This window comes from Lepidothrix coronata, unplaced genomic scaffold (genome assembly GCF_001604755.1).
Source record: "Lepidothrix coronata isolate B3197 unplaced genomic scaffold, Lepidothrix_coronata-1.0 Scaffold152, whole genome shotgun sequence".
Taxonomy (NCBI): Eukaryota; Metazoa; Chordata; class Aves; order Passeriformes; family Pipridae; genus Lepidothrix; species Lepidothrix coronata.
In genome coordinates, this window is record NW_016690332.1 from 1,695,638 (window position 1) to 1,721,811 (window position 26,174).

General features: G+C 35.9%; 1 protein-coding gene across 3 annotated transcripts in view; it reads left to right on the forward strand.

Moving 5' to 3' along the window:
* Positions 1–26,174, forward strand: part of EXOC2 (exocyst complex component 2) — a 124,157-nt gene that overhangs the window by 85,514 nt on the left and 12,469 nt on the right. For all 3 annotated transcript variants that reach the window (XM_017828761.1, XM_017828762.1, XM_017828763.1), the window contains one exon: positions 2,721–2,862. In XM_017828761.1, coding sequence (XP_017684250.1) covers positions 2,721–2,862 — 142 coding nt within the window. The remainder of the gene's footprint in view (positions 1–2,720; positions 2,863–26,174) is intronic.

Below are 26,174 nucleotides of genomic sequence, written 5' to 3' on the forward strand. Positions count from 1 at the left end.
GTGCAAAGTAGATGCAAGTATCAAATAGCCAAAAGGACTCTTAGGTGAGCCTTCCACAAATGAGGAGGACTCCAAGCATCAGTGGGACACAACAACAAGCGTATGGCTGTATGTGTTCATACAAGGCTTAAATAGCTGGTATAGAAAATGTGACCTCTTCCTCAGGACTTGTGTGTTCAATGGCAAAGCTTATCAGATTTCTTAGTAAAGCTGTTTAATGTCACTGTGTTCTCTCAATGCAGAGAGTAAAAGATTGTTATCTCAGAAATACTCTTGATAAATTATTTCATCTGGCAATATGCGTTACTGATAGCTGTTGTTCATAAACTAGTTCATGGGTTTTTTGTTGTGTTGGGGGGGGTTGTTGTTTTTTCTTTTTCAAAGAACGAAAATGTCAAAGTGGGTGGCAGTAGCTGTCTCATTTTCCTGCCTTTTTGTAAAGATTAATCATTTCTTATGAGAAATGTTGTGACTTAATCCTTAGGACCATAAAGCTAGTTTATTTCCAGAAATATTAGTTGATGGGAAGTAAAATGTTATCTTTTCCAGTACAGAGTACAATATTTCACTCAAACTGATTGTTCTACTATGTAGTACGTCCTTAGTCCCATAATGCCTGAATGTTGTTTGAATTTCTATGGCTGAAGTAATTTTGAATAGCATTTAAATGGGATTGCTAAGGTTTGTATGTTTAGTACAATATAGAAAATTACTCTGGATATTGCCATTTTTTGCTACTGGGAGTTGAGCTAAGTACAGTTAGTGTTGTCTTTATAAGCAACTAAGACATCTGTCATGTATGTATTCAACACCCTGCCTTGTACAGCCACGTCAAAGTAATGCCACTAAAAGTTTGGTAGGTTTATAAATTACCAAATTCGAATGTTAAAGTGGCAAATTGATTTAAAATCTGCGTTAACCCTTTGAAAGCGCTGACTAGTGCAATACTGCATATATGGGACACATCAATTGGTAATGCTAGCTGGGAGGATTTGGATAATTAGATAGTCATCTTAAGAGGGAAATTTTTGAGCCCTTCATTAATTTTAAAAGGATAGAAGCTCACAGATGTTTAGAGGAGTGGGTTGATTGTTTCGGTTTTTTGTTCTGTCACCTAAACTTCTGTACGTTTTTAAATTTATTTAAATGTTAGATAAAAAGAAATGTAATAAAAAATTGGCAATTTTTTTTTAAACAGAATTAGTTTTTATCTGAGAAGACTGAAATAAAACTATACTTTTAAATTCTCTCAGCTTTATAAATTGAATTTTAAAGTGAATTTTGTAGTGTATTTTGGTATAAGACTGTCTGTTCTTTGGTTGGGCATTTTTTAAAGTTGCCTTTGTTAGTAGGGAAATCATTACTATCTAATATTCTGAAAATACAGAAATTATAAAATGTTAGCTAAGAACATTTCCTTACATTCTGCATGGTTATTTCCAATTTTTATTTAGTGTTCTAAACACAAAATTATATAAAACAGCCAAACTTTACACTCTGCTTTAGCACTTGCTATTGTGGCACATACTTATGGTATTCACCTGTAATTATATTTTATTTCTACATAACTCTTGTAAGTACTTTTCTGTGGGGATTCTTTAACTCAACTTTTTATCATCAATTTAGTCAATTAGAAGGGAATGATAAGGTGTTGATATTCCTCTTTTCTTTCTTGTCTGAATTCCCAATCTGATCTAGAGACATGCCTTCTTCCTTGTGTTTAAACCCCTTTACTTCTGGAAATTATAATTTATATGTATTTTATTTGTGTGTGCTTTTTCCACTAATTGTTGAGGAAAAAGAAAACTAGTTTAAAAGCTTTACTTTGATATTGCTTAAGCTCTTCTTATAAAGGTAAATACATTTAAGTCGAAGTCACATGATATTTTCATCTTAATTTTCATTTTCATTTCATTTTATTTTCATTTAATATCCATTTAACATCCATAGAATTGCTGTAGAAGCTAAAATTACAGGGGGTACCTATGCTTAATATGAAGTCTTGTATAATATTTAAAGTTGTTCAGTTACAAGGAACAAGCTATGCATATCCCTTTAGCTTTCAGTGTGGCTAAGTTGTGTGAATCACAAAAAAAAAGCACGGAGAGCTGTTAAAGAGAAAAATTCTGCAAATGTTGGTGAGCTGCAGCTTATGCTTCTGCTCCAGAGATGCATTCAAGTAGAGAGGGAAAGTCGGTATGTTCAGTTTTAGAAGGCAGAGGCTCCTAAATAAATCATGTATTTTTTGAATACAGAGTGGATAGTGAGAAATTGTAAAATTACAATTGATAGATATAAAGTATCATACAAAAGTCTTCATGTGTCATGATGGAGATTATTATGGGCATATTTTAAAGCACAGACAAAATTCAGTTGTTCACTTTGCAAGGTAAAGACCTCCTGACATGCAGGGGGAAGAAATCATGCCAGTAGAGAATTAGCAAATGATCTGCCTGCTTCCTTAGACTTTTCACAAAAATGTCTGTTGCTGAGTACAATCCGAAAAAAAATTAATCTAGGTAGGATGGACAGATAATATAGAAGTTCTTAGGCTTTTATATATGTAATTATGAATTGAAATGTCAGTAATTGCTACTTTTTACTGAAAATTAAAGAAGCCATGAGGAAATTTTTTGGAGATGTGATTTAATTCTTGTAGTTAATGACTATTTATTATGTTCTTTCTCTTTCTTTTTTATCTTTTTTTTTTTCATTTTTAGGTTAGTATGGAGTCCTTGAAAGAGCTGGATCAAAGACTGTTTGAAATGTACATTGAATTCAAGGCAGATCCAATAGTAGGGTCATTAGAACCTGGCATTTATGCAGGATATTTTGATTGGAAAGATTGTCTTGTTCCAACAGGTAAATATCTGCTTATTAAACTATGAAATTATTTTAACAGTGATTGATAGGAGCTAAAATATACTATACAATTAAAAACTTTTTTCTAATCTGTGTTTTTAACTTTTGACAAGTTTTCATTATAAGTTCTTTCTCACAGACTTTACTTAATTCTTAAAGCATTTTTCAAATACCCGCAAATTATTAAAGCTGCTTTCATTATTGATAATCTCTTTAATACTTGTTTTTTGTGATTATTTTGCTTCATTGCTTATATATAATAGAAAAAAATTATAAAAGTCATCTTTGCGATTTTCTTATAAAATTCACTGAGGTAGTTTGGGATTTTTTTCCAACAGAATCTGACTACATTGGTAATAGATGTAATTACCGTTCTGAAATAAAAAAAAATATGAGAAAATGCATATTGTAATAGTAGTTCAGCAAAGAATGTTAAACCATCGAAGGGCAGGCACTGTATTTAAAATTACTGAGATGTTAGTCATTATCTAGGTGCTTTAAGAGCTTCTCTTTTAAGGAAGCGTAATATAAATTAGTCTTTTTTCACAGTGGTGCATACTGTGCACACTTAGGTCCTTTGAATATGTAATTTGTCATATCTAAATCACTTATCACATTAATGCGTGGTTAATACCAAGTAGAAATTAGTTGCAGTGACATAGAACATGGCATTTTGAAGGTGAACTTCTCTTAATCAATTTGCACTTTCTTGTTTTGATTTTTTGATGGAGTTATGTGTGGCAGGCTTAGTAGAAATTCTGTGGTACTTAAAAGTTGGACTCTCAGGTAATTATAAGAAGCACACTGGTAACCTGCGAATCAAGAGCTGCAGTGCTTGCTTGCTTAAAAGCACAAGGATCTTAGGGTTTATTACTTTAGAGAAAAGTGTCTCTTCTATCTCATTACTACTTTTATGCTCAGAATATGTGCTGTATATTCTGTGCTGTATATATATATACATATGTGCTTGTATTTCTGCAACATATAGCAGAAATAACTGAGATATTAATCTTGCACATTCAAATTTGTATCTGAATAATACATAACTTCTCATCATACTTGAAGTATGTTTTCGCTTGGCATGTTTGGATTCCCACCAGCTAACCAAGACAAAAAAAGTTGTGTCAGCTTTTTATATGCTCCTTTCTTGATCTAGCACATTGCGATCTACTTATGAGGTTCACGTTGCCTTTAAGATTATTCTGTAGTATTTTTTTCTTTAAAGGTAATATTAAATTTCTAATAGAGGTGGGTCTTAGCCTGCTTGTGGTCCTATTTATTGTTGCTTTTACATACCTCCTCTCCAACTTTTTGACAAAAATCAAAGTGAAGACGATGTATATCAGAGACTCCTTTAGGATTACATATCACAGTGTTGGCCAATTTGAAGTAGTAGAAAAGTTGTCTGGGTTTTTTTTTCGTTAATCCCCAAGCTAGACACATTAAAAAGGAACATTATAGTCACTTCTGTGCTTTGCCATCTTGATGAACTACCTTTCTTATTAATAACTTCTGACAAATGTACGCTGTTGACTATTGGTATAAAAAAGTGTCATGGTTTAACATCATCCAGCAACTAAGAACCACACAGCTGCTCACTCACTTCTCCCCTGCCCTGGGGGGATGGGAGAGAAAATCAGAAGAGTAAAAGTAAAAAAACTTGTGTGTTGAGATAAGAAGAGTTTAATAACTGCAATAAAATAATAATAATAAATTTTAATGATAAGGAAAGTAACAAAAAGATAAATAAACCCCAAGGGAAAAAAAAAAAAAAACAAGGAAAAAAACAAGTGATCCAAATGAAAAACAGTCACTCACCACCACCTGACCAATGTGCAGCCTGTTCCAAGCAGCAGCCCTGGGCCAGCTTTCCCCCTAGTTTATATACTGAGCATGACATCGTGTGGCATCATATAGTTGGAATATCCCTTTGGCCAGTCAGGGGCAGCTGCCCAGCTGTGTTCCTTCCCAGATTCTTATGAAGCCCCAGCCCACTCATTGGCAGGGCAGCATAAGAAGCTGAAAAATCCTTGACTTAGTGTAAGCAGTGTGTTATTAACATCATTCTCATACTAAATATAGCAATATACCAGCTACTAGGAAGAAAATTAACTCTGGACTATTAGGAAGATAATGCTTTTGGGTAGATGGAATTGTTCATGGGGATAATATATGGACTGGACGAGCGAGGTAAAAACATAACTTGGGGTAGGATTTAGAAATAAAATTACATAGAATTAATCCATTTTTATTCAGAAATGTAAATTAATTGCAAGGTATTATTCAAACAACAGACAGACTTGAATTGCAAATAAAAGGACAGAGAGGTCTGATACTAGGTAAGTGAGCGTACCAGAAGCTGCCGTGTAATTGAAGAAATTCCCTCAGTTTTGCCCTTTTGTCCGCTAAGGATAACAGCCTATTAATACTACTGCTCACTTTCTTTGCACAGCTTACAGAAGTTATGTATGCATTACTATATAGCTAAAGTAACACTACAGGTAATGCTACAAGCTATGTATAGGCAAGTCCACTGAGTAACATTTAGGCAATAGCCTAAATGTTTTGCCTTGCCAGTGCTATCAACGTTGTTTCTTTTTTTAGAATCAGGGCTATAAAAGTCATAAATTTCCTCTACAGAAATTACCTGTATTTATTGCCAGTTCTGTTCTTGAGCCGAGTAGACCCCTGCAGTAAGAGAATTTTCTGGTTTCCATTCTCATTGTTTTCTTGCTTTCTTTTCCATATCAGTAAAAGATTATGTACAAACTAAAACTACACAATCATGTATAATTCAATCTTTTAATAATAACATTTTTTTCTCACATGAGTACATTTGACTTGCTTCATGAAATGTCAGCTCTTTCAGAGATACGACTGGGTTTTGTATTAAGTGGAATTGGTACAGGCAAAAATCTACCCTTTAGCTTTTAAAAATCTGAGAAGTGAGTGAAGTGTAAACTAGGAGGGGAAAAAAGGTGGAGGCAAGTTTCTGTCCACAGTGTTTGCTATGTCATGTTAATACTTCTCTTAAGTATTTTTGTCTTTAAAATGCCTTCTTTGACTCCTGTCAGTTTGAACATTCAGGGTTAGTTTGACTAGCTAAAGTCTTGTAAGGTATAGAATATTCAGAAAAATCTTGACACTCTATTTATTATGGGCATCTTTACAGGCATCTGTCCGTAAGTACTGAAGACAACACTTCCTTGCTTCATAAAATTCATGGGGAAAATTGACAAATGAGAACCGTATTAAACAAACAGTTCAGAAGGAGAATTTAGAATTAAGAAGCTTTCCTTTTGAACAAGTTTTGAAAAATACATGATATTCAAGTCTCATACCGTGTCAGTGTGGAAGAAGCATATGCCTTGCTCACGTAGGCAATTGTCCTGCAATTATCAGTGATTTCCTTATACATATGCTTTTTGTTACAGTTTTAAACATAAAAAAGGATAAATGGTTTGCAAGGGACAAAGTTTCATTTAGCCTATGTGCTAAAACTTTTATTGTTTAATTTTCCAACATGCATGTTCTTTTCAATATGAAAGTTCTGAATATCAGAAAGAACTTATGCACAAAGTAATTTTACATTTGGCCCTTTATTTTGATCTGAGGTGTGACTGCTGGAGTTAGAAGGCAGTTTTATTAACTTAATTAGATTTATTGTTAATAAATAACTCATTTAAATTTTCATTTTAATTTCAATGTAGACTTCAGAGTCTTTACAATAAAGACTTCAGTTTTAACATACAGCAACAATGAAATGTAGTTTGGTTCTTTTTTGTTGTTTGAAACATTGTTCTAATTTATTCTACAGTATTAACAAAATTAAAAGAGGTGAAAGGAACAATAGGAAACAATAGTGTTAATCAGTTGCCACATATGGCTTTGGATTATTTTTTGTGTATACTGATCAATCTGATAGTTCAGTGTACAAGTTGGGATTTTTTGTTCCTGTTCATTCTCCTCTTTTTTGGTAGTAAGTTGTGTTTTGTTGTGGGTTTTTTAATTCTATTTTAGAATGCGTGTGTTACATCTTAGTCTCCTGACAAAATTAGGCTTTGTGATCTTTTCTGAATTGCAAGCCTACAGTCTTTTGGACAGTGAATGAGGTGGTTGTGTTACTCTGAAAATGGATAGAAAAGATTTCTGTGTATTGAAGTTTGTGCTATACAAGCAGAAGTAGTTGCATGTGAGCATTCAGTCTTATATATATTATATATATACAGATTATTGATGTGAGCTTTTGCATGCAAATGTCAAATTACTCTTCATAATGGGGCAAGTTTTATTATATTTAGTACATAAATTTGAGACTGTAGTAAGTGTGGATTTGTTTACCATGCAAAAAGTTGATGTTCATTTATTTTTCTGAGGAATTCAGATATGGTGATCTCTCTTCATAACTTACTTTTAAATGCTGGCTGCTGTTTAGTCTGATCAGCATTCACAGCATACAGCATGTATGTTTTGTGTTTCACTAGTGTTGGCAGATATGGGGAGGTTGTAGTACTTAAAATTTCACATTTCTTTGAAAGTTTTAGGTCATTTCACACTTTCAGCTGAAAGTTGATTGTTTGTGGGTTTTAGATATTCATTCCATACTTGGCATAAATTGAATGTAGTAGAGTTAAATCTGAATTTCTTCTTCTTTGGCATGTTAAGGGAGCATCGTTTGAAACATTTCAAATGTATCAAATGCTGCTACTACCATAAAGGATTAAGTGCGTAAGATCTGCTAAATCAGGTTTGTTACACTTGTCACATCTCTTATCTGTTATTTGTCTAATTTAAAAATCTAGTAAAAAACTTCTAATGGCAATAGCCTTATGAAAAGGTACTCAGCAGTTAAAAATGAAATATTAAAAGGCATATTTAATTTGTAGTTATGCAGCGACATACTTGTCAACCCTAACTTTTCTTCTTTTGTTTAATGTGGGGCACCAGCACCCTGCTTACATGAAAGATGACAAGTACATTTACATCTTAAAAACGTTTGGATATAGTACAAATCTCTTTCATTTTATTCCTTTTTTTTTTTTTTTAGAAATAGGCAAATACTTTTTGACTGAAATGTGCAAAACAGTTTTGTTTGAAATCTCTGTAACCCTTTAGATTTCTGCTAACAGTTCAAATGGATGGCTTCAAAATTATCTTACTAGAGGTAGACGATTTGGAACTCAGTCCACCAACTATTGATGTACTGTGTTTAGGAATTGTCTGTCTTTTTATGCCAAATTCTGGTGTTTTGGTACAGGAAAATAATGTGCATGTATGTGAACAGGAAGAAAACAATGATATATTGCATATGATGTTAAAGGAAAAACAGTGTTCTGCACTGGCAAATGAATTTGGTAAAGGACTTGTCAGTGTGGGGGTTTTATTACAAAATGCCAGAAGTATTCTTATACACAGAACTCTTTAAATACTCCAGTTAAAATACATTGTTTTTCATTCAAGCTAACTGCAATTGCAACATACATTAGTAAATAGATAATTTGTCATTCTAGTAAGGAAATATTAACTATATAACAATAATATTTTTGTTAGGATGAACTGAATTCAACATCCTTAAATGACCTGTTCAATCAGCAAGTAAAAAGCCATGTGTTACATGACTGCAGTTCTTGCATTTGGTTTTCTTCACAGTAGAATCATACAAAAATTTCAAAGTGAGGGGCCATCATATAGTAGCCTTTCAGTTAATTTTGTAAAAAAATTAGTTTGCTGCTTGAAATATAAGCAAAAATTTCACTGCAGGTTTCAAAATACCTTCATTTGTGTAATTTCATTTTAACCTCAGATTTTTCTTCAATTTCACTTTCAGACATTCAGGTTTTATTACATTTCTCACTTCTGAAAACATTGAGTTGTTGTATATTGGTGTCTTAATTATAAGTTTTAAGGATCATTCTAGCTGGTGAAATGGACTGGACATCATACCGTCTCTGTCCTTGGAAAAAGTTACAACAAATGTGAAGAGGAGAAGGAACTGGCCCTCCAGCTTCCTGTAGTTTCTGCCGCCAGGTTATCTTTAATTTCTGACTATTACAGAAATCCCAGTAGAAACCGTCCCAGAGAGACATTGCATTTTGCAGTTCCTACCTGCCACATATTGAGTTGCATTTGAATGTAGACTTTATTAGAAATTTTCTTGAGCTTCTCCACACTTCTTGCATGCAAGATTTTCTGCTGCTAATTTTGATTCTAGTTTTTGTTGGCTGATCTCAGAGGACTCTAGACTTCAGATGTGCAAGCATGCACTAGGAGTTCATCTGCAACTTAATTTTTTTATTGCTTATGATTCCTCTTGCTTTGCACATGTCTACCTTCACCCACAGTTCTGTTTTATAGCGTTTTCTGCTATTAAGCCTACTAGTAGTTGTTTACTAGACTGCCATCCATCTCTCTCCCAGCTTCTCTTTGGCTTTACCTGTCAAACTTCTTCCTGTGATAGCTTGTGGCATTTCTGTCTATGCTTTGCTAAAGACTATTAAGCTCCATGAATTAAGCTTCAGAAACATTTTATCTTCAGTATTTTTTCACTAAAAGTTGGAAAACCTGCATCCTTCTCCAACTACAAAATTAAGCAGTCAGCAAATTTGAAAATTGCCTGTTAAAGCAGTGGGGCCTCTACTGGTCTAGTGGTTAGGGTGCAGGACTCTCACCACTGCGACCCGGGTTCGATTCCCAGCCCCCCGGGCAGATGGAGCTCGTTAGCCCTGTGAGGCAATCCATCTAAGAGAAGGTCACTCTAAACAAACCTACATCCTGGGGACCTCACTGCCACTGTCCAAGTTTGCTTGGCCCTGGCGGATGAACCTCAGGATTAAAGGGTGGGCTCAGTTCAGCGCACGCTGTGTCTCACCTAAAAAAAAAAAAAATCCACTGCGCAGGCTCAAAGGGTTAATGACCTTTCCCAAATCTTCGCTCGCGAAGACTGGCCATTAATTAAAAAAATTTTAAAAAGGAAAATAATCTGAAAAGTTTTAAGACCTAAAACAGACTTCATTTATGTTGCTCAAGGGATGGAAACAACATGAGTACAAAAGCCTTGTATCTCTGAAGTCTTGCTGTGTTTTGTTGGTCAGACTGCATCCTAGTCTTGTTGTAGCTTGAGAATTGTCTACTCATGTACATTTTCTAACTGATGGTTAGAAAATACCTAATTTCTAATACCTAATCATCTCTAATACCTAAAGGAGATGATAATTATTGCAACTTCAGAGAATTTACTTATCAGCAATGTCTGACAACTGAGAAGTCTCTTCTGTTGTCTAGCCAGTTGTAGGAAGTTGGGTCATATTGTCTCCAGTTTGGCATTTCAAAGGCCAGTTTGTTCTTTACCTGGGATACTTGTCATCAGTTCAGCATTTTCTAATTCATGCAGTGTTAGTTCATGGTCTGTCTGGGTAGACGTGTTCATGTCAACAACCTTTTTTTTTTAGTTTGGTTTTGTTTTTTTTACAAGGAGACCTGAATTTTTTTTAACTCCTCAAGCACACTCTTTGAGAAACACTTAAGATCTTTTAATATTATTTAGTATTTTTATGACTGCCTTTGATAATAGGATCTGATTTCTGCATTACTCAAAACAGAAAATTAACTGGGGATTGGAATCAATGATAATGCATAGAGGAGAAAGGGTAAGCATTGTTTTTTCCCCTCTTACAGCACCCCTTATTACAAGCATGAATGAGGGTATATACACACAAATTTTGTACTGCCTCAAATTCCTTCAATTAAACACATGTAGTAATAAGTTGTGTCATCAAATACCCAGTGCTTGTTGGCATAGTGAATGCTTTCATGTTTACTTTGCATTTGATAGGTACAAATGGCATCTTAATGTTTCTTGTCTGGTTTACTCATTATTTTGGGTGCCCCAATGTTATGGAATGATGCAGGAAAGAGTTTTGGATCACTGGCCTGTTGGGTTTGCAGCTTGGGTAAGGGAGTAGAAATGAATGGATGGAAGTGCGGGAGAGGAAGAACTCAGTGGGATTGGTTCAGATGGGTTTGAAAGCCAGAACTGAAGACTGGTGGTAACATCATAGGCCAAAAAGCTTGAAACGCTGAGTCAATAGTCATTATTACTACTATTTGCTTTATTTGATTACTAATTGTATTATAAGCCAAAATAAATTAAAACCTCGGTTGTGAATGAGGTGTTTGAGTAGGCTTAGTTTCAGACTGCTCCTTCAATTGTTACCCTTAGAAACAAGATTTTTACTATCTCGATAATCCTCAAGGTAGTTTCTGCGACAATCTTTAACAAACTGAGGTGTAATGAAACAAGTGGAGTAGGGAAAGTAAGTCATATGAAAAGTAAAATTACCTGTAGTCCCAAACTTGTATCAGGTCTATTCCGAAGTCCTTTGGCCTTTTTGCTTGCATTTATTCTCCTCTTACAAAGATTTGTTTTCACAGGTGTGCTAATTGTAAATGCTTTTCTATTTGTCTCAGAATATTGAGTTAGTAGTGGTATCTGCTAAAAGATCTTGAGACTGCTCTCTTCTTGTACTCAGAAGTGTTTTAAAGTCCCTTTGGCCATCTTTAGCCAGTTTCCACAGGCATTCTGCTTGCACTGCTGTTGAGTGGCTGTCAATAAGTGTATGGATCTTGGCTTTCTGTATTGATGGAACTAATTTTTTACTATGCAGCATTTTTCTGCTGACAGATTAAGTGTGTTTTCAGGATTATCTCTTTTTTATTTTATATTTGAATGCGTATGCTCTCCTGGAACAGTTGCATTTTTAGTACTGTTTTGGCTAATGCATACAATTGCATTTCCTTTTTTGAGGTTGTCAGTGCTGCAAACAAGATCCCATGGAAAGCAAGGCATCCATTTTAAAAGTTGATTTCAAAGCAAACTGATATGCTGTAGAAACCGTGGAACTTTATACTGGGCAAGAGTTTATTAGCTCATACTGGGGTCATCATCACAGTTTCTGAAGACAGTTGTGCATGGGAGCACTGTGAGGTCAAGAAGCATTTACAGATCATAATTAATATTTGGGAAACTTTGTTGTTGGTACCTATTCATAGGTAAATGTGGCTCTCTTTTAAGGTTGATCTGTAGTAGACGTTTGTCTGCTGCTGTTTAATGTAGCTAAATTATAATCCTCTAGCTCAAATTATAAAGGGTCAGAGATTTGTGTGTGATATTTAGATGGGCAGTCCCAAATTAAAATCATGCTATTGGTCTGAACAAACTCGCCTCTATCAAAATTACCAGACTTTTCTGTGCATGGAGCTGCCTGTATGTTTCCTATAATTCACACTGTTGTGCTTAGAGAATGGTTTTGTCTTATTAACCTTGAGCATATAGGTACTGGTTGGAAACAATCCATAACAGTGAGTGTTCTCACCTTAAAAAGGCTCTTAATGTCTTGTGGTGGAGATACTTCAAGGGCCATACAAAATACAACATTATAGTACCTCCTGTGCAGATGCAAAGAATCATCTTAAAACATCTGGAATTTGCCCCAGACAACTCAACAAGGGAGATCCAAAAGCCTCGGTGCCCTTATTAAACCCACTGGTCAGTTCACATTCTTGATTGTGGTTTAAAGTGTTGCGTAAGAGATTTATGGTCGAGCATAAAACAATACTGATTTCAAGATGAAAGAGGAGTAGTAAAAACTATTTATTTTCTTAACCCCGAATGTATGCTGTCGCTTCTAACATTTTAAAAACATCAATGAAAATGCAGTCTTCAAGATGTACCTTGCCACAGGACTGACAGCGGAATCCTACTAGCTGAGTGGGAAAATAGCTGTCTCCTTAGTACTTCAGTAACACTGGACAGACCCGGGGGGGGGGGGTTAAGTTAAAAATTTTAGTGTAACAAAAAGCCTCAGCTTTCTATACAAAATTCAGCCTGGAGCGTATTTTCTCCGTAGCCAAGTTATCAAGCCCTTGAACTCTTACTTTTTAAGTGGGAAAATACAATCAATTTCTAACAGTACAGCAGATTCATTGTAATAAAAAGCATTTCATTAGCTTAAAATTTCTTTAGCAATTTAAATTTAATGAAACACTTAAACTTATTGATGTGTGGATGAAATTATAGTGTTGGACTTGTTCGGCAGTTGAAGTAATTAAAAATTATTAAAAACCTTTACTTTGAACTGTGAAAAATCTTAAGCTTTCCAGTTATTGTTGGTCACTCCTGAGTCAAGATAGATTCCAAATGTTCATTTGGGCTAAACAGTTTTTAAGGATCTATTGTTCAGGTCATGCAAAGACATTCTTGATTTTAAATCCATGCCCTTTTCAAAATGCTGTAGGGATTGAGTGAAGCTTGGAAGTGAAAAATGATGAAATAGTAGCACTGGAAGTCAGTGCAAGTTCTCACCTTCACTCTAATAAATAGAATTAATATGTGGTCTCACTGAATACCATATGTGTCTTGCAAAAATTTTCTCTCATTTTTTCCTAGGAGAGTAAAAGTAAGGTGTGGGGGGGCGTTGTTGTGCTTTGGTTGTTGGGTTTTGGTTGGGTGGGTTTTATGTTGGATTTTTGGATTGTTTTCTTTTGTACTGCAGTAACATGTCTAAAAGTTGCTGTTACTTGGTTCCAACTCACTAGGTATTTAAACAGATAAATAAAATTATACATGAAATTGAATTTATGGCATTTTTTTCCATAAATTTAAGGTATACTCTTGATATGCTAATCTACATGCATTTAACTGCAGTAGATGTTACAGTTTTAGATACATACATTGGTAGAAATAAGGACTGTCTGAAAGTCAAAATGATGACTGCCTCTTCAAGGTCATTCCAAGTTGCCAAGTCTACAGAAGAAAAATATAAACAATAACTAGATTTTACTGTATAATTCAAATTTGAGAATTTGATGAAATGAAGCAGAGAACAACGTCCTACTATGTCTTCCAAAGAATCTGCTGGATCTGAAACCAAGGTCCCTTTCTGTGGTCAGCTTTTTCCCATGACTCGATAGTTCCACTGTACCTACAAAATACTGCTACTTGTTAGTATTTGCTTGTAAGTTACTACCCTGGCTTTGATTTGGTTGCCAATTTGCTGAATTTAATTACTAAGGACAAATAAAAATCCCATATACACAAATGGTGCACAAAGCAATTTGGAAGAAAACGTGTAAAAATATTAAAAACCAGTTCTGTTGTTTCTTTCAGTGTGCTGGCTGCTTGCATTTTTTCAAGTTAGAAACATTCACAGATCTTTGCAGAATCAGGTTCCAAAAGTATTGGGCTTTTTATATTATGCGTGTGCTACATGCTCGTTGTCATTCTATATTCATATAAGCCAGTAGAAATAGCAACTTTAAACCATTTATGCTACTAACAAAACTATACTGTAAAAACCATAACAATCTTGTATCTTAATGCTGCTCGTAATCTTTTTCTCAAAACACTACTTTTGAATTTTCTTACTTAAAAAAAAAAATGTAAAAGGTCCATACTCTGCTTCCTCTTGTCATGTTTGCCTTTTACTTACCCAAGTATATCTGTCTTAAGTCACTGTAATAAGTGCATGATATGTTTCATTGGTGACTGAGATTTTTCCCATAGCTTGAAGGTTAGAGAGACACAGACCAAAACTGGACACTAAAATTATTAGTGTCTGTAGTGTTCCAAGTACTTTATTTGTGAAATTAGTCTCTTTTGGATAGGTTGACTTCAGTTTTCTCTTTTCTTATAAAAATAATATTTGAGTGACAACCGAAGTAAATTCATAAACATAGTATATCTCTAAGCCCATTCTTCGTGTATGAAATTGCTGTCATTTTGCATTTGACAGGCTATTATTACAGTACCAGTGACTTCAGGAATTATGAGAAGAACATACAGTTTCCTGAGTGAGTCTGTGTTTTGAAAGGTTTTAATAATTTTAGGTTTTATAAAATCCTGAAAGGACACCTTCAGGGTGCCTTAAAAATGATGTGTTTGAAAGAAATAAATTAATATTCTTGCAGACCATGCTTGGTTTGTGTTAATGAAAGGAAATACTTCTTGAGATTTTTGGATTCAGCTGTTCTCAGTTTTGATAGAGATGTTGATTTTTAGTATACCTTACAATTAAAAAAGTTACTTGCTTTTCCCATCGAATCGGTCATCCTGTATCTTTATGATGCATATAGCTACGCTCTTTTATCTGTGAAACACACCTTTTTAAACTGACATTTCTTGCCATTACATAAATCCTCTTGTATGGGGATATCTGGGGGGAATATGACAGTCTGTGTTGCTGACTTTGATCTCCACTGACACCACTGGACGTGTGACCACACTTCTGTCTGGGAGTGGCAAAGACAACCAAATATGATGAGTTATCACACTCAGGCTTTTGGAAGCCTATGTCAAAGTTGTCAAGGGTTACAACTGGTTTCTTTTTTCTTAAGAGGCTCACTGGTGAAGAATTTGGAAATAAATAACAAACAGGTTACAGTACTGGAAACAAGATGAGTACCAGGCTTCAGAAGGATGTTGGTACTAGTTTTATAAGATGATGATGATGCTCTTCAGTTGTCCACCACCCACCAGCTGGTCTGTTGCACAGTTTCTCAATTTTTCTCAAAAAACTGAAAAAAAAAATTGAGAGCTTTTAAACAGCAGAGCAGTTTCTTGGTCAGCATGGTCTCATTTAATGAGAAAACTGTTGATGCATGTGGCTTTTTGAAAATATGTCCAATATGCATCAAATATTTATATAAAGTAAGTATATTACACTAAGTAGTGTGTTTCCTCTTACATACAATATTGTGTCTTGCCTTCGTGTTTCTCTTACTCGCAGACTTTAAGAACTTAAGAATGTTCTGTGCCCAGAAAAGAGCTGTTAAGTTCCCATTCTGCCACGTTTCCTGGATGCATACTGAAGGATCACTGTATTGTATTACAAACTGCTAAAATTGGTGAGAACCTGGTCATACGAGGGACATGAGCCCTGTTTTCATCACCTTACATGTCGACTATTAACAGTTTCTGCTTTTTCAAAAGAAAATCCTTCAGCATTAAAATTATTCTTGTAGTGGAAATCTAATGATAATAGAACTTACGTACATAATGCTGTGACTATTATGTGCTGAAAATTAAGGAGGCAGAGGGAGGGAATTTGTTAAAAATTTTTCTTGTGGGGAACGAAGCAGCATCCTACAGCTAATGGATTGGTGGTAGAAAAAGTTTGGGTAATACTGAGTCATCCTTAGATGTATTAATTTTCATGTCAGGAAGGAGGGTTTGTTACATCGAAGAGTCTCACGCATAAATTTCTTTCTTCAGAACCTATTTTTTTCCACTCAGGAAGAAAAATGGGTTTGGTTTGGATGTTATATTGGGTTAAATGGCTTTTCTTATGCAATTTTTTTTTCATCTATCTCAAACCACCTACTTCAATATCTGATAGTTGTAATTAATTTATATGCTTGGGTTTCCCCTTGAGTCAAACTTACAGCCACTTTAATTCAACCAAAGCTGAAGTAGAAACGGTAGGATACTTTTAAGTGATACTAAATCTGTAGGGCAGTACACTGTTGGCTGTGAAGTGTTTGTATTCTTGTTCTGTCACAAGGCTGAGTTTATGGGTTACAAGCACACATCGGTGGGCCAGCTGCATGTAGAATACTGTGTAATGGCTGTAACTCTGCCAGACAATGTTGTTAGTGCTTAAATGACAACAATAAAAAGACAAGTTTCTGTGGGTCCTGTGTCTCAAATACTGGGCTCAGTTAAGGGTCATTGATGCATTTGTTTCCAATTGATGATTTGGTGAGATGCTTAGATGAAGTGGCTGTAAGCTCTGAAGTATGTACTTTTTTTTATGTTAATGTATTAGGGATTTGGGGTTAAATGGTTTTCAGGTTCTTATGTTTGTTTTTCTTTCATAATTTACCTTTCTTGTTACCAAATCAATGGGTTGAAATTTGGCTGATTCTGCAATAATATGAGTAATTTGAGAGTCTTTATGGTTCAATTCTAAGGATGGTATGCAGCATCCTTTGCTCTCATGACCTTCAGGTCCGGATTGGTAAAATGCCCTTTATGCTTTGTTACTGTGTTTGATGGAAGAAATGGAAGTAAATCCATCTCTTAACGACCCCCCAAACTGAGAACATGTGTACATATCAGACTGGCCTTCAGCTGCCTGCACCTCTTTTAAGTATTTGATGCTAGCAAACGTCTCTCCTTCCCAAGTGAAGCACTGTTGAGCTTCACATTTCCTGTTGTAGTCTTTTGCCATTACAGACTTTGCTCCTTTTCTTCTTGATAATAAAGCAAATTGTATTCTATCCAGGAAGCAGTGGGGTTTAGTGTTGTGTGTGTTAAGGAACAGAAAGCAGCAATATTGCATAGACCTGTTCAACTGTCCATCAGATCATTCTGTGGTTTGAATGGAGAAGCAGAAAGTTCAGAACAGCCTCAGCAGCTTCTATTTTAAAGATATCTGAGTTTGGCCTATGCAAAAAGGCACAGAACTAGTATTATTTGCTTGTTATTTTCCTCTTGTATATTGAAGTTCGTGCATAGACAAAGGTATTAATCACAGTACTGGCAGTCTTTAGAGATGTTGCTTCTCCAAGGCAGCTGAAATACAGGAACTTTCAGGTTCTTTGAACATCGTGACATAATTTCTATTGCTTGAATTAAAATAGCTCAAAAACTTAAGGCTTGAAAGCCTTCATTTTTGATATTTTTAAAAGGTAGCTTTGGGGCTACTCATGTAAGGTTCTTCAAATGACATTCACTGTGTTAGATCAACATAGTGTCATGGCTGAAAATAAATGCAAGGCAACTAATTCAAAGATGTAGTGCTCTGGCCTTCAGATCTCAAAATATTTAGGAAGGTTCTGGTTCTCAACAATCAGCCTCTGTCCTGCCTTGTTTCAGAACTGTGCTTTGTAAAAGCACTTTCCCACACTGATTGCCAGTAAGTTTGTTAAATTTCAATTATTGATAGGTATTTTTTAGGTTACTATTAGTTCCTGGGATGACTTCTCAGATTCCTAAGGCACTGTATATTTATAATTACCGTGAGCTATGCAGATAAGAATTTCAAGAAAACATTCATCTGATTCACAGTTTAATTAGTATGGAGCTAGTAAGAACAATAGATTTATCAAAACGTTTTCAGTTTTACCGAGAAAGACCTGCTAATGAACTATTTATAGCACACTTATATCTATTTTTATCTGTAGTCTAAGGACTGACTTAGGACAAATGGGTTAAAAAACAGGAAATGTGGTTAAATAAGTGGGTAATCTCTCCAGCGAGTTTCCAGTTTGCCTACACGTTCACATTTTCTTCTTAATGTACTTTCAAAACAACATTAAGTACAGTACCTTGAAATCCATCTCCATTTAAAGGAGGAATGTTTCCAGCAATAGCAGGAAGTGGCCAAGTGAGAAATTTTACATTCTTGGTTAAATTCAAATGAGGTTCTGGAGTCCCTATTTTTAAGTGGGTTTTTCCACTTTAATAACAATGGAGCAGTTGTATGACATTTAAGCTGGCTCAGGTGTATCATATGGATCCATAACAATCTGTGAATGCTGTAATTGTGTCTTTTGTTCTAGACTGGTTTTAAATAATTACTTTCCTCCAACTTTCCCCTTTCTTGCACATAGGACTGTATTTATTTGTTAATATGCCATGCACATATTTTTAAAAATATGTAATATAATCGTGTATGAATGTTGTAAAAATAGCGTTATTAATCAGATTGCATAAATCTTACTTTGAAGGAAGGAATTTACTGAACGTGATAATGGCCATTTAATTTTCTCAAAGGTGGTGTCTGTATTTCCTTGGGTAAAACAGAATCAATAAGTAAATGAAAGCCATTATTTGCACTTCTTATTATTTGCTTTTTGACAGCTACTCATTATTAGCTTTTTTTAAATCTATTTCAAAATTATTTGTGAGTCAAAATGAGGAGGGAATATAATAAATAAATAAAGTCACTTAAGTGGTAGTAAAGGTTGTTACCTGGTGGAGCATCTCTATTTTTAGAGCTACTGCCAGATATAAGGGTTCTACTTTTAGCATCCTACAAACAGTTTTCAAAAAATGTTTTTATCCAGGGCAAACAACAAAGCATGACAACAAATACATTTTTAGTAATTAGGAAGAAACAAACAGGCTTGTCTAGCTGTTTCTAATTTAGAAAACAGGCCACTGGTAGTACTGTTATCTGAAGCTGATTTCCTATCAACTGTCTTTGAAGGGAGAAACCTGTGTGCTGTTGTAAAGAGTAGAGGTGAGCTGCTTTGTTATGTCCATGGGGAAATTCCAAATCACATCTCTACTTTTTTTTATATATATTTTTTAACATCTACGGGGTGTCATGTTAGATGATATCACTGTGTGGGTGGGGACGCTTCAGTAAAATATGACATACCCATGTACTAGTGCTGTAGTTCATGAAAGGCTCATGTCTGCAAACAAGTTAGGTTTCTGTCTGTTCCACAGTTAGAGGACTATCTTGAAAGTTATAGGCTTCTTGGCAATTAAAAGACTACTTTTCTAAATCAGGTACTGTTTTTACTATACTAATTGCAAATAGTAGCTAGCTTTTAAAATCATTTTCCAGAAACATTAAATAATTTAGGGCATTTTCTAATGTGGTAAATACAGTTTGTTGTTTTGGAAACATACAAAATTAAACAGACTGTCAGTCACATTAAACTTTCCCTGATTATAAATGTTGAATTTCTGAATAGTTTTGGGGGCCAACACCTTTATTCAAATACATTTAATGTAGCCTCAGGCATGCTGTTGGTCCTCGTGGTTAGCAGGCATCACCCTTTTTCATGTCATCCTGGATGCTTAATTCTAAATCCAAATTGTATATTTTTTGTCAAATCCAAGTTAAGTGCTTTGAAAAAATCAAGTAATAAGTTTATTTAAAATAGCTTCACAATATCAACATAATTGAAACTGATTTCTGCTATACACAGTTCACAGTTCAGTAGCCAAGTCTCTGAAATGTTTTGTATGTGAAGAACATTATATGTCATGTTTATTTGGAATGCTGCATCCTAAAAATAAAAATATTGTGGTGTTCATTTGAATTTTCACTTTTAGTCTGTGCTGCCTCTAGTTCATTTCTTGGGATAAGGTAGTTGGTAGAGCTTGGAGGTGTCAGGCAGTCACCCATAAGTACAGGAAACCTAGAGCTATTCTGTAGATTTCTTAAATTAAAATTTTTGTGCCAAGATGTGTCTGTACAGATAACGTTTTTTTCAATTCTTCTAGTAGCTTCTGCATGGAGACAGTGCTGACTGCTCTGATGACCTGATGTGACCTCAGTGTTTTACTCTGTAGTATCTCTTCCCCCTCCTACCCATTCTGCCTTACCTGTTTATATTTTTAGTTTTCAGAAAGAGATTACTTGATTTTAGACTGAAGTTAGCGTTCAGGTAAGATTGAAAAGTGAAATTCTGTGGTGTGTGTTGGGCAGCTTGGTTTGTCAGGAGGCGTCCATCTAAGCTTGAAATTCCTGAGTAGACTGCACAGGGCAGGACAGTGCTCACTTGGTGTGTTGTAGAGCACAGTCTGCCTTTTCAAGAGCTGCAAACATACAAATAGTCATCTGCCATCCCACAAGGTATCCTGCAAGGCTGTGGTACTGCTTTGGTAACCGGATTTGCAAGGAGGAAAAAAATATTGTGAACCATAAGGAGGAAAAAAAATGTTTTGACCACACTGGAAATTGTGCTGGGATACTTGTAGTTAAATCAGGTATTAAATACTGCTATTGCAGCTGCAGTGCAGCCAGAACCTAGAGGAAACTTAACAGTTAAAATCAGACTGTTTAAAGGAGTTACATGGCTTTGTGGATACCATTCATTAGTTTCTTTTTTAATGTGCACTACACAGCACTGATTAACGACTTGCAGTAGTTATGTGCAGCTTTTTTTTTCCAGCAGTTTCATATAGCAGATTAAAAACTTACAGAAGAGCTGCAGGAACTTAACTGACACAGTTCAGAACACTTTTTATGTGACTTGCTGTAATGTTTGGTATGATATATCTGAAGCTTGGAGATTAGCATTTCCAGTATTGATTCAGTTAAATGTTACAATAGGGTGTAATGTAACTGTAAAAAATATATATAAAAAAATTTTAAAAACCAGTGCCTTCCTTAGAAAAGAGCAGATTAAATACTTTTTTCCCATTTGTCCTCCTCTAAATTTGCTATCAACATAGCAAATGAAATGTCCAGGAGCAGTATTCTGCAGCTGGGTATGAAAAATACTAATATCTTTGAATCACCAAGTCCTGTTTGCTATTATTTTTTCAGGGAAGTTTTTATTAAAAAATAATCAGGAAAAAAAAGATGTTTCAGACTGCTTGACTGTTACTGGCATAACCCACCAAACAGAACAATAAATTGTAAAAAATATCTCATGCAATTGGATGCGTTTTAAAATTCAAAATTTCAGACTCCCAGGCATCAGTTTTCCTAGTTCTACCAAGTCATGTTCAAGCCTCAAGGCCAACAAATTTAGTACTCTCTTTTCAGAACGACTAAGGAACGTTGGTACCACCAGCAGCAGTTGCTTGCCCAGTTAAGCACTGACCCCCTACAGAAGCCAGAATGCTCTCTGTTGTTCCCTAAATTGGTGGCTCTGTGCCTACTCAACATTCATTTCTGTTTCAGTCCCTCAGAGGTTAGGTTTCTAATAAGTCAGTCAACTCAGTCTTGAAACAGGACTGGTAGCTTGGTCAATATATTAAGAACCATTCAGCGGCCTTTGCTTTATTTAAAAAAAAATTGAGTGACGGCTGTCGAACTGTAAAACTTCTTGTGGATGGCTTTTTGCTCCTCCAGACAAGAGCAGTAGCTTTTAATAGTCTTATCTGATTTTTATTTGACTGAATTTGCCTCAGAACTTTTTTCTTTTCTTTTGACCCTTCATAGCCTCTCATCCTCATTTCTGGCTTACCACCGGGAAGCAGAGGTACCTGCTGACATCACCTGCTTTTTCTAAACAGTTATGTGCATTTGTCTTCCCCTCCTCCCTTTTGCACAGCATGTAAGCTGAAGGACTTGTTCAGTGAGAGACAGCAGCAAGGTTACCTTTCCAGTTGTATGTCTCAAATGAGGTTCCAGTCTCACAAGAGTTAAAGTGCATCAAGCCAGGGCTGCCTGGGTTGAAGTTTCCTGTGTGTTTCAGTTGTCCTACCTGAACTTCAGCTCATTCTTTGAACTCTCGTGTCTGCAGAAAGCTTAAAAATGTTTGAATTTCATATCATCTCTCTATCAAGTTACTGTAGAAGGACTGGGAACATTCGAAGACCTGTGTTAGCTAATGGCACAGAAAAAGCAGCCCGATGAGTTCAGTTTTACTGTGTGTGCAACCTTTGCTCTATTTGTGCATGCAACTTTTTGTAGCCTGTCTGTGTTTTAGAATTACACATGTGGGATTGGAGTTCCTGCTCTTGCATGCTTATTCAGTCACTTTGGAAGTTTCATAGTATAACACTGTCATATAAGTACTTGGGGGAAACATATCTCTGAGAACTATAAGTGGGACAGCTGGTAGTACTACACTATCTGAAGATCTCGTGAATGACTCCTGTATTGGCAAGCTAAAAGTTTGATTTCTGTTACTCCTCGGAACCACAAATCTTTTTTCCCTTCTGCTTTTCCCATAGTTCACAACAGTCGTCCCTGCTACAGCTTTACACTGTTGCTAAAATTGCATGTAAATGTAGACTATCTGACACATTTCACTTGTAAAAAAAAAAAATAAAATTAATAGGTGATGTAAACTGGAGATTATTGGACAATTTAGTTAGGTGTTTCTCCAGTAAAAAGTACAGTGGAGTGTCCAAAATTGGAAGATGTTATTTTAAAGCTTCTATCAGCCATTGTGATAGTTGATGGCTGAAATTGTCCTTCATTTTTGTGTCTTAAGTCTTCCCATCCATTTTTCTTTAGAGCGGTACTGGGGCTTTGTTAGTGACAGCTAGAATTCCAGCAAGTCAGTCTTTGGTATGCAGAATAGAGTGGGAGTGGAACGCATTTATGCTATAACAGAATAACAACATTTTCCTCAGAGAAATTGCATGGGCTTGTTGAGACTTTCTTTAACACATTTCTGTCAGAAGCTATGGAAAGGCATTGTATTTGTGCTTCAATATGCTAAATAAGAGGTATTTTAGACTTAAGAATGTTATGTTTCACTTGATTAGCCTAATAGTTGCAACCTACAGTTATATGGTGCATTAGCTTTCAGTGCCATATAATAGGACTGGCAGCATGGAGTCCCAAAAACTGTAGTTGCGTGGGCTGCTGAACAGTTGTAGAGAAAGATGCACAAAAATTCTATTCTAGACAGAATTTTTTCATTTTGAAATGAATTTCACAACAAATTCACAGTTGGATGCCACTGCTTGTATTTCCAGTGAATTATACTCCAGAAGAGTAATACTTTGCTTCAATAAAGCCTGCCACAAACAGTGCAGTGATATAAATCAGAAATTGGATATTTTTTAATTGTAATTTTTCAAAATATAGTACAGTTATTAACTATGCCTGCAGGTCCTGACACTCAGATATGTTTGGCTTTGTCTCCACATCCAAAAATTAAAATCCTTCACAAATAAGACAAAAAGAAGGGCTGGGGTGAAATACCCTTTTTACTTATGTTCTATTCATGGTAGAAAACTGACTCCCTGCAGCAATGGTTGTCACAAAACCACATATTTCATAGCATAGTTAGAACAAACCTGTTACACAGTGACCTATGATTTCCAGTCTAAATTTACTGATGGTCAGTTCATTTATATCTTCCATTCTTTCTTGTGCTGTATTGTTCTTCGGCTTAGACAGTGCTCCATTCTTTCCCTGTCTAGTTCCATTAACTGGCATTTTTGGAGTGCACTTGCATCTTCTTTCCGTCTTTGGTTTGTTTTGCTTACCAAGACAAGGTCTTTCAGGTTAGTACATGCTGCGACTAAGGCAGCTACAGTTTCATACACATGGACTGTCTCTAAGCTGCTTAGCTTTGCACAATTTGTGCTGAATTATCTGCTCTTAAATCGCAAAACCTGTTTAAGAAACTGAGGAAATATGCATGCTGGTGATGAGCCCCCTGATCGTACAGTCATGGTGTGACTGAATCTGCTATGAAAGGTCAGGAACACCTAATTAGTACTACTGGGATTGCAAGAAATAATCTCCTTTAAGGTCTCAGTTCACCCATTTGTCCTTGTGTGCAGTGCAAGGATGGAAGATAAAATATGTCTGCTTATGCCCTTTCACTGAGGTTTAAGTTAATAATGTTATCATACAGCTGGGATAAGCTAGCAATATGCAATACTAACCTGCTCTCACTTTGTTTTCACCATAGGTTCTATCTCAATTCCATTTAGTCTGAGCTCATTCATTCTGAGCTCTTCAGTTAGAAAACATAAGTAACCATTTCATCTTAGCTGTGCACCATCAGGCAATGGTGTTCAACCACTGCAGCCAATGTTGCTGACATTAGTATTTCATGCTTTCAGAAGTTGACGGGCCTTGGTTACGGCAACTTAGTGACTAACTCTTTAAGAAGTATGTTGTGGAAGGTTTCCCCAGACATAGCTGACAGGCAACTTTTAACACAGTCAAACATTGTTTAATTTAGGTTCTCATAGCAGCAGACAGAATTAGCAGCTCCTATCCTGAGCCAAGTTGCATGAATGCACGAGAAGAGGCACGCTACCTTGGGATTTTAGGTGGGATGGGTGGGAAATGAGCATTCTTCCTCAGAACCACATCACCCTCTTACACAACCCACCCACTTCGGTCTTTTTCCATTCCAGCTTTTCACTCACCTCCTTGATAACACTTCTTCCCAGCTCAGTCTGCTGGCTGCCTCTCTGACATAGCAGGCCGCTCTCTGTATTTCCCTTATGGCTCCCCAGCATAGCAGGGTTTGAGTGAGATGCCTTATCGGAAAACAGTCAGTTGGGACAAAGAGATTCTGCTTAGTTCACAAATGAAATTGTGATTGACTAAGGAAGATGCCATGGCAGTGCTCAGGGATTCGTAGAGAAGGGACACCATCAAAATCTAAATCTTGTGTGGCATTTGTGCAAAAGTAAAATCACTGTTTCCACATGAAAGATCCTACTGTCACAACATGAGGCTGGTAGGCAGCCAAAAGCTGAATACCGCATAGGTTTGCAGACCAAAAGCAACACTTTGCACACTGAGGTTAACTGAAAACCAGCTCCCGAATTCACCCTCTACCTCTTGATGTGATTTGCATACCACCGTTTGGTGTCTGGTCAAGTTGTATTTGCTTCTGGAATGTGATACAAATTTTGCCCTCTGTGACATGAAGCCTGCAGAGGATTTAAACTGGGGCAGAGTGAAGTAAAATAAGGATAACAGTAGAAAAGGAAAAAAGGAGTGTTGCATTTCCACATATACCTGTGATCTTTTGGTGTGATTCAAGTATTGGTGTGTAACATTCTTGCTTTGTTTTGCAAGGTTACAGGGCAGAAAAAAAAAGTCCATTTCATAAAAATTCTGGTATTGCTTTATTCCTCCCTCACTTTCTTGCAGTAAAAAGATAAAAAGAAACTTTAAGTTTTCAACCTGGTATACTTGTTGCTGGGTTAATTTAAATGGAAAAAAAAAATGATTGCGATTTTTCAAGGAAAAGAATAAAGATAGCGAGAAAAAGCACTAGAGATGTTTTGGAACGGATGGGGAAAGGCCTGAATTTTTCGTTACCTTTTTTGTTTGTTTGCACCTCTTCCAGAGTGAAAGTAGAACATTTATTCTAAAAAGGTCTTAATTCTTTTGTGTGTTCAGAGACCAAACTGCTTTTAGTGAGAGCAGTAAAGTTGTCTTTGACGTTTGCCTCTTCACTATGAGCTTTTGAAACAGACACTGCCTTGATACACAGGCCTGGGTGCAGAGCTCAGCTACGCCCTGACTGCACGTTGAAACAAGAACCACTGTTCAACATTTCTCCCTCCACGTTCCCCCAAGCACCGTTGCTTCCAGATCCACAATGCCCTCCGGGAAGTACCATCCAGCCTAGCTCCCAGGCTGCATCACACTGCATGTCAGAGATGCAAGTAATGAAAGTGTTTGTACCTCATGCAAGAGGGTCCTGTTGTCCTTGTGTCCTACTCTTATAAAATGTTTGTCTGTAATTGTCTAAGTAAGAAAGAAAAAGCATCACCTTTTTAGATCTTGAGGCAAGTTGTAGGACCAATGGTTAAAAAAATGAGCATGACTGAGGTGGCAGTTGTGAAACAATACTCTGTTCTCCCACAGAATAACTCATTTTGACCATCTCTGGTAACTCCTTTTAAGCTG